Source organism: Arachis ipaensis, chromosome B07 (assembly GCF_000816755.2).
Source record: "Arachis ipaensis cultivar K30076 chromosome B07, Araip1.1, whole genome shotgun sequence".
In the NCBI taxonomy this organism is placed as follows: domain Eukaryota; kingdom Viridiplantae; phylum Streptophyta; class Magnoliopsida; order Fabales; family Fabaceae; genus Arachis; species Arachis ipaensis.
Genome location: NC_029791.2, coordinates 102,298,590 through 102,308,236, shown reverse-complemented (window position 1 = coordinate 102,308,236; position 9,647 = coordinate 102,298,590). Strand labels below are relative to the sequence as shown.

General features: G+C 40.5%; 1 protein-coding gene across 1 annotated transcript; it reads left to right on the top strand.

Annotated features, from left to right (window-relative positions):
• On the top strand, positions 100 to 2,415 carry LOC107608013 (eukaryotic translation initiation factor 5B). Its single transcript, XM_016309906.2, has 4 exons — positions 100 to 467; positions 570 to 737; positions 850 to 920; positions 1,877 to 2,415. The coding sequence occupies exons 1-4, from the start codon at positions 213 to 215 to the stop codon at positions 2,178 to 2,180; spliced, it is 798 nt and encodes a 265-aa protein (XP_016165392.1). The 5' UTR covers positions 100 to 212; the 3' UTR covers positions 2,181 to 2,415.

The window sequence follows — 9,647 nt, the reverse complement described above, 5'->3', positions numbered from 1 at the left end:
TATGCTTCTGCATTTTTTTTCAAAAAAAACAAAAAAAACCTAGTCCCCAAGTGTGATGGGTCAAATGGTGGGCCTTGTTAGGGGCCCAATTATATTCAGTAATAAGTCAAAGTCAAACAAATTCAAAACGCAAAGTTTTGGAGCTCGAAACCCCAACTCTGCTGCGATTGCTCAAGGGAAAGTGTGGCGCTGCTGCCACCATCACCGGAAGAATGCCGTCTGAAGAATCGAAGCCGGGGAAGAAAGAGGACGCCAACCACAGCAACAATAAGAGTTCTTCGTCTTCCAAAAAAGCCACAACCTCCAAGCTTCAAAATGTGAAGAAAGAAGATTCTGACAATGATTCTTCTTTCAAACCCCTCAAGCCTAAGCCTTCCGCTGCTGTGTCTCGCTCCAAACCCAAGAAGGAAGAGTACTCCGACGACGACGACGTGCCCATTGCCAAAAGAGCTTCCAACAATTCCAAGGTTTCTCAATATTGAAGCTTTCTTCCTACAATTTATGTGGCCATTTTTGCTTCTTTTATTTTTGTTTACTCTCTTAAAATGTGTACTGTTTTGGGGATGAAGGAAGTAGTGAAGAAAAGGAAGAAGGTGAAGGAGGAAGAAACTAAGAAGACAAAGAAGAAAGGGGAAGATGCTGCTGCTTCTTCTGCTTCACAGCAGCAACAGAAGAAGAAGCAGAAAGAGAAAAAGGTGTATGATTTACCTGGCCAGAAACGAGATCCACCTGAGGAGGTAGATATACAATTATATACATTATACATATATGCTTTATTCTCCTATTCCTTATAGCTTTTCCAGTTTTGTATAATCAGTGTGTTGTGTTTGTTTCCTTGTGAAATTTCAGAAAGATCCTCTCAGGATTTTCTATGAGAGTTTATATGAGCAAGTTCCCACAAGCGAAATGTCACAAGTCTGGTGAGTTTTTCTTTCCTTACCATGATTTGTCAAGGGTGGGAGATTACTGTTTATATGCAACTTTGAGACACTACTGATAGTGTAGTTTTGCCTTTAAGCAACAGATTGGTATAGAGTTGAAAAGGAAATTGACGAATCAACTGTGTCTGTGTATGCAAGAAATACATAGAATGCTTCTAATTTTAAAATTTTTGTCACAATTTATATTTGGAATATATAGCAATGTCTCAGACTCCTGAAATTTCAAGTTCATTTAGGGCCTCATTTGCCTGAATTCCTATAAAATTGCAGCGTCATCAAGTGATACGAGATTAGGATAGATACAAGACCCTTGCCAACCAACTGGAGTTTGTATTAGTAGCACCATGCTCTTTAATATTGTTATAATTTTATATTTTATACGAAATATAAATTTCAGTTCCATTGATAATCCATTTTAAAAGGTAAGAGGTAGGCTTTCCTTGTCTTTCCCCCTCCAGTATTGTGCTTGAGTAATCATGCATCCTTCATAAAGGGTCATTGTGATGAACTAACTTTGAATACTGACCTTAAAGCATAGTATCTTAAGGTTGTCTTAGTAGTGTTCTAGATCAGGTTGAATCGTGTCAAATTTTGGAGGACGTGTATGTTTAATTTTAACTAAACTTATAAACATGCACTGCCCCTTTAATTTGTGAACCCAGAACCAGTAATTGGTTGTAGGATGTCTGCTAATGCATCTGCAAATTGGCATTTGTGTATCTGGTTTTTCTTTTGCTATTGCCTGCTAGAGATTAATGATTCCATAGATTCATAGAATGTTCCTTAAAGTTGCAATATCAACAGTTTCCATCCAGTTGAACTGATCACTNTCTTACTGCGAACTTGACCTAGCGTAATGTTGAAGAGTTTGGTGTTGCATTTTAATCTGGAATCTTGGATTCAAATTGTTTATTTCTTATTGAATATAACTGCAGGTTGATGGAGTCAGGCTTACTTCCTAAAGAGGTGGCAATGAAAATATTTGAAAAGAAGCAAAAGAAAGCTGTGCAGCAGAAGCTCACTTCTCCGGTTAAAGCTGTACCAGCAAAGGGAAGCACACGATCCGTCACGGTCAAGAAGAAAAGCCCAACCTCCCCTGTACCTTCTGCTAAGAAGAAGACCCCAAACTCCACAAGGAAGCAGTCCAAGAAGCGGAAAGCTGAGGATGCAAGCTCTGAGGATGACTCTGATGATGACTATATTTTGTCTTCTAAGGCTAAGAAATTGAAAACAAATTAATTGTGCTCTAGTTGAATTTTATCCAATTCTTACATAGTTGTACCACCATTGATTAGGTTAATCTCAGACTTGTAAGGTATTCAAGTGGATGATGTTATCTATGACTTCGTAGAAGCATTCATATTGGAAGGATTTCTTAACTGTCAATTGCCAAATTGATAGTTTTATGTAGCCTTTCCCTTATTGGAAGGGTTTCTAGTAACTAATTATTAGTCTATACGGTCAATTGCCAAAACTATCTTTGGTTGTTCATCAAATACATGATTTGATGATTACTTGAAAGTTTGACTAGAACGCGAACCAATTGATTATGAGCTAATTTTGATGTTTTTTAATTTTATTTTTAGAGTGAAACCTCACTTCATTCCTAATAAGTTTACGAAACTTTTTTCCGCTCCTTAAGAAAAGTTAATGATTAACTCCATAAGACCTTCTGTTCCTTCTGTAATGTCTCCGTCTAGAGCTAACGGATCTTACCTACGTGGATTGTTAAGTCAACATGTGTCAGGCAACAATTTAATCAGACAAATCGCCCCCTCTTCTCTTTTCTCCTCTCTTTCTCTTTATGAACTAGAACACCACTAGACCAACTCTCCTCTCTCCTCAATATCATTTTCAGCCACCATCATCACCATCATCCACTACTGTTCCGAGGCTTACCTAGAACCGGATGATTGGACTTGAATGAAAGGCCCAAACGTTGAAGGTGGGTGGTTTCCGAGCTGTTACTGCTTGGGAGCTTCCGTCGAGTTGTATGCTTTGAGGAATGGGGGGTGGTACCTGCAAACACACTCCGATGTCTAAGTTAGCAAGGGGTTAAGCAGGTTTTGAATGTATTGGAACTTAAGTTTACCTGAGAGTGTCAGTGTATTTATAGGGAAGGAACCAATGACCACTGCTGAAGTAGTTTCATTTCTGATGGTGGATAACCGTCCCTTTATCTTAGGGTTGTTGGGATCTCTCTTCTAGAAGTGGGTGAAAGATTTAAGAAAGCAGTTATTCACTTGGATAAGTGTTGACTGCTTATAGGTGTCGACCCCGACTTCTTAGTGGAGGTCAGATACACGATGAAGGCCAATCTTTTTGGATTGGACCTCTTAGCCTGATTGGGCCTGGCTTATGTTTTAGACCAGGGTCTAAACAGTGGCCCTACTCGAGTCTGATATCTTAGTTATGAGTTGGATTCGAGTATTAATTAAACTCGGGGACGCTTAAGTCGATATTTCTTTTCAAGTCGGAAAACTGACGTGATTTTAGTTTTGACACCGAAGTGATTTTGAATTTTCAATCGTCGCGTCTAATCAACCGTCGCGTCCGTTTGGCTTTTGGATTTATATGTGGGGGGCAGTTACATTGGTAACGGCGCGTTCTTTTAATGATTGAACCGTTTTACGATTATGCCCCTGGTATCTCATAAATACCTTTCCCTCCTCTTCCTCCTCATGCCCCTACTCCCCCAGTTCATTACTCCTCGGAACCTGAGAAGAGAAAACGCAAGACCTCGAAAACCGGTGCCTCTAGTGTCGGGGACGCCGGCTTTGACGGGCCAAAATTTACTAGGAAGCACATCCTTCCATACAAACAATTTCCTATGGATGATGCTGCTATCCGAAATCATCTTCAAATCTTAATCCGAGGAGGAATTCGGACTGCTGGGGTCTGCACCTCCCTCCTTGATATTTTTAACAAGACTCCCTTGAGTGCTACTCAACAATCTTTAGAAAATATTCAAGGGAGGATTGTCATGTATCAGGAGGAGGAAAAAAGGTTGCAGGAGGAGAATGACTGGCTGAAGGAAGAGCTCGCCCAGACCCGGGAGAGGGAGAAAAATTTAATGGGCCAGTGTGTAATGGCTGAGGGTCTGAAGGAAAAGGTTGAACAGAACTATGTTAGGATCTTTTCGGCCAATATTGATTTGAAAAAGGAGGTGGAGAAGCTTCGGGAGGGATATCAGGATTTAGAGGATTCTATTGTTGAAGGGACTGAAGAGGTGTTTAGGGTCCTAAAGGAGCAGGTCAGAGTTATTGCTCCCGACTTGGACCTGTCACCTCTTCATCCCGACAAGGTGGTCATTAATGGTGAGATAGTATTTCCTCCTCGTCCCGAGACTGATTCCGAGCTGAAGACGGTGGGGCAATGCATCATTGAATCCCCTCCCCGTGAGGTAGATATGACGTCTTCTTCTGCGGCTCCCGAGGTGATTTCAGCTCCTGTTGCTGAAGAGATCCCACTGACCCCTCCAACTTCTGCGGCCGAACCGACCTCTTCTCCTGCCGATGATTCAAACCCCCTTCTTGGTCCCAAGTGATGATATTTTTAAAGGCCCGACTTGTGGGTCCTTTTTATGAACTCTTTATATTTGTTTGTATATTTTGCTGGTGGTTCCTTGACACTTGGTCCTTTTTATAGGGTCTTTTAACAACAGTTTGTTTATTATGAAGCTTCTTTTTATTATAGGATAAAACTTTGTTGAGTAGTCGAAGCTTTTTGTAAAACCTTTTTCTGCTTTAGTTTTGTAAAGCTTTTGAGAAGGCTCAGACGTTTGTCTGAGGACAATGTTTTCGCTGCTCAATAAAGTTTTTGAGAAAACTTTTTCTTGAGTGATTTTGATAAAAGTTTCTCCAAGGAATCCTTTTTCCTTTGAATTCTTAAAGAATCTTCGAATCTCTTAGCTTCCATTATTTGGACCTTATACGTTCAATTTTACTTAATTTATTGAATTGTTTTCATGACTTAGGTTATTCTTGTGATGCATTTTATTTTACTTGGGCTTTCCGACTTATAAGTCGTTAGCTATATTGTTTATGTGCTATTTATGATCGAATTTTATAACCTCTTTACACCGACCTGTACTTCGTCGCTTTATCTAGCCAACTATGTTAGGTTGGTCAACGAATTTTCGTACTTTTTCGAGCTTAAGTCAGTGCGTATCATAGAGTAATAATGGAATTTCTAAAGAGAAAGATAAAGAGTTAGAAGAGAGATATTATTACTAATGCACTGTGGCTTTACAAGGGTGATTTTGCTACTAAAGGATTGAATTTTTTGCCACTAGCCCTCGCTTTGATGCCTCATTAAAACCCCATCCAGGAAAACCCTTTTTGGGAAAAAACCATGAAGTCAGGAAAAAGAGTACATCAAGGAGCGAGGTTCGCTTCTAGCTGTAATATCTCTTCATATTGCAAGCGTGCCATGACCTTGGAAGCTCGGATCCTCCTAGATCGGACACTTTATAGTAGCCTTTCCAAAGACCTCAACTATCTTGTAGGGTCCTTTCCATTTTGCAGCGAGTTTTCCTTCTCCCGACTTGTTCACTCCGATGTCATTTCAGATGAGCACTAAGTCGTCTGAGGCGAAGCTTCTTCGAATGACCTTTTGGTTGTACCTTGTTGCCATCCTTTGTTTTATCGTTGCTTCTCTTATCTAGGCTTGTTCTCGGATTTCTGGGAGCAATTCAAGCTCCTCTTTGTGTGCTTGGACGTTTCCGACCTCATTGTAAAATCTCACCCCTAGGCTTTGCTCATTGACCTCTATGGGGATCATGGCTTCGATGCCGTAAGCAAGTCGGAAAGGTGTTTTGCCAATAGTTGAATGAGGTGTGGTTCGGTAGGCCTATAATACCTGAGAAAGCTCTTCAGCCCAAGCTCCATTTGCTTCTTGAAGCCTTTTCCTTAACCCTACTAATATAATTTTATTGCCTGCCTCTGCTTGTCCATTTGCTTGGGGATGCTCGACCAAGGTGAATTGATGCTTGATTTTCATGCTAGCCATCAAGTTTCTGAATGTAGAGTCAGTAAATTGTGTACCATTATCAGTTGGGATGGAGTGTGGGACTCCAAATCGGGTAGTAATATTTCTATACAAAAATTTTCGACTTCTCTGTGCCGTAATAGTAGCTAATGGCTCTGCTTCTATCCACTTAGTGAAGTAATCTACTCCCACAATGAGAAACTTTACTTTTCCTGGCGTTTGAGGGAAAGGTCTGAGTAGGTTCAGTCCCCACTTTGCAAATGGCCATGGAGAAGTCACACTAATGAGCTCTTCTGGGGGAGCGACGTGGAAATTTGCATGCATCTGACAAGGTTGACACTTTTTCACAAAGTCGATGTCATCTCTTTGTAGGGTTAGCCAAAAGAACCCGGCTCGGATTACTTTCCTAGCTAGGGATCTAGCTCCGAGATGGTTTCCGCAGATGCCATTGTGTATTTCTTCCAAGACTTCTGCCGTCTTAGAGGTTGGGACGCACTTCAGCAATGGTTTAGATATCCCTCTTCTATAAAGGACATTTTGCACCAAGGTATAGTTCTGAGCCTCCCTTATAAGTTTTTGAGCCTCCTTTTGTTCTTCGGGAAGGATGTCAAATTTTAAGTATTCAATCAGAGGTGTCATTCATCCGAGGACTAGGCCGGAGACTGGCAAGATGTCCAGCCTGTTATCTGCCTTTGTGACCGAAGGTTCCTGGAGAGTTTCTTATATCAGACTTCTATTATTTCCTCCCGGCTTGGTACTTCCCAGTTTGGAAAGGCATCGGCTCTGCTGTTGAGCTCCCTTGTTATGTGTCTGACTTCCGTTTCGAGGAACTGCCTAAGAAGCTCGAGTGTTCTTTCCAAGTACCTCTTCATGTTGGGATCTTTTGCCTAGTACTCTCCATTAATCTGAGAAATCACGACTTGAAAGTCACTGAAGGCTACTACTTTGGTCACTCTGACTTCTTTGGCTAGCTTTAGCCCAGTAATCAAGGGCTTCATATTCTGCCTGATTATTGGAGGCCGGAAATTCAAATTTCAAGGAGACTTCTATTTGAGTTCCTTCTTGATTAACCAGTATTATGCCTGCACCACTTCCGACTTTGTTGGAGGAGCCATCCACGTATAATTCCCAGGTTGTGAAGGCCTCCTATTGATCTCCTGCGTATTCGGCCATGAAGTCGGTGAGGCATTGGGCTTTGATAGCTGTCCGATTTTCGTATTTCAAGTCGAATTTGGATAACTCTATAGGCCATTGAACCATTATGCTCGCAACATCCGTTTTCTAAAGGATTTGCTTCATGGGTTGGTTCGTCCGAACTCTTATAGTATGAGTTTGAAAATAAGGCCGAAGCCTTCTAGATGCTACGACTAAGGCGGATGCGAACTTCTCGAGTTTTTGATACCTTAGTTCAAGGCCTTATAGTACCTTACTTGTGAAGTAGACAGGATGCTGCCCGACCTCATCTTCCCGTATTAATGCTTAGAAACCTTTTGAACTTCTGAAAGGCTTCTTCACATTCAGAAGTCCATTCGAACTGGCATCCTTTTCTCAGTAGGGCAAAAAGTGCTAAGGATCTTAATGCTAATCCTGCTAAAAACCTAGACAGAGCTGCAAGTCGGCCGTTCAGCTGCTGAACTTCCTTTAAACAGGTCGGACTCTTCATTTTCAGGACCGCTCTACATTTATCAGGGTTAATTTCAATCCATGCCAAGGTAAGAATAAAAAATGAAGAAAGAGAAAGAATTTTGGTATTTATAAGATGCTAGGGACAAAGGAGTAATTTTTTACCCCCTCATTTATAGCACACATGGTTACCAAGGTAACTGCAGAAGTAACGTACAAAGACAATAAAAAGACATTACGTTTCAAAATTTTCACAAAAACACATAGAGTATCCGACTTAGTCCCCAAAAAGTCGGTGTGTCCGACACGATCTATTAAGCGCATAAGGAAGCAACATGATCTACAAATGCTTGAGGCCAACCTTGTCAAGCTCGGATTCAAGCAGTGACACTGTTCATACCCTGACCCAAAAGCATAGCCAGGCCCAAAATGAATCAAAGTCCACCCAAGAGAGCTGGCCTCCTCTACAACCATTTGACTTCATATAGGTCGAGCGTGACGACAGCAGTTCAACCCTACTTATCTAGATAAGTAACTAACTCCTAAAATATCTCTCACTCATTTAGAAAGGAGATGTCAACAACGTTCCAAGAAAAAAAAGAATGGTTATCCACCATCAAAGGTGAAACTACACTAAAAGGTAGTTATCTATTCTATTATAAATACACTAACATCTTCAGGTATATTCAGGACCCAATCTACTAAAAACATGTCTAAAACTCTTACTAACTTAAGTATTAGAATCCCTTGCAAGTATCACCCCCACCTTCTCACGAGAAACTTAGACAGCGACACCTCGACATCAACGAAAATCAAACGATGCCCAAAAAGACTTTGAACCTCACGTTCAGGCCCAAAAACAATCTAGTTTCAGGTAACCCTCGAAAAAGGAGAAAAGAAAACTTACCTTTCTAACTCATATTTTTCACCAATATTACAAAACTATTACCTCACTAAAACCACAAATAAAAACTTGGGGAAAGTTCGAAAGGACCATTAAGACATCAAATCAAAAATCCAAACAGTTACACTTCTAGCTCACCATTGTATTAAATCCATGCCATTGACTTAAAATTATCACAATACTTTTCATCTAACAGATAGGAGAACATCAAAATTTGCGCCACATGTCACATACATTAACTCGTCGTGGATAGAAAAAATGTCTCCACTTTAATTAGGATAGGAGAACATAGAAATTTACACCACATGTCACATACATTAACTCATCGTGGATAAAAGAAACGTCTCCACTTTAATTAAGAGAGAGAAATAAAAAATTGTTCTGATTCCCCATGAGCAATGACCGGTCGCGCTTAGGGGCTTATACCCTCAACACACGCTATACAAGTAGCCGAGGTATACAAAGCTCGACCTACCTCCTTACATCGGAACAAGTTAAGCTTGGGAACTATGATATGGACATTATAATTTGGCCACTATCCCTATCACCTCTGCCACAAACGCAACAAACTCGGATATAACGAACCTATATAGACTAAGTCAAAATAAACGAGACAGTAATCCAAACGTGAAATAGCAATATTCACAGTAACAGATTCTACCGAGAATCAGAAAAGTATGCTGAACTCCATCAATTAAACTCAATCCCTCTCCTATATAAGCAAGGAAGGTGATACTAAGCAAGGCAGGTCAATTTGGAACAATACTCTAATATCTTAAGCTTTTCTTTTTTGATATTCTGATATGTTGACTTGAGCGTTAGAATGCCTTCTATAGACGTTCCATCTCATCGTGCTCATTCAGGTTGACATATAGCTCCTCAAAGGATCCGTCAGCGGTTGGCGAGGAGATGTTATAACTCGGTCAAACTTCTATGGATAGAACAAAACCTTAAACAAGTAACATTATATCTAGGGGTGAACGCGGATCGGATCGAATCGGATTTGGCATAAATCTCGATCCGATCCACACTAAAATCATCGGATCCAATATCCCCGACTTTTAAGCTTGGATCTGATCCGCACATTTGCGGATCGAATCGGATCGGATTGGATATCGGATATATCCGCAAAACACAAAAATATTTTTAAAAGCTTATTTTTATTAAAAAAATATCAATCAAATTCATTT

Bases quoted from the DNA above. Each gene is read 5' to 3' on its own strand.
- LOC107608013 (XM_016309906.2), top strand. From the start codon at position 213: ATGCCGTCTGAAGAATCGAAGCCGGGGAAGAAAGAGGACGCCAACCAC. The intron at 468-569 runs GTTTCTCAATAT...TTGGGGATGAAG, and splicing joins GAGCTTCCAACAATTCCAAG to GAAGTAGTGAAGAAAAGGAA. The intron at 738-849 runs GTAGATATACAA...GTGAAATTTCAG, and splicing joins AACGAGATCCACCTGAGGAG to AAAGATCCTCTCAGGATTTT.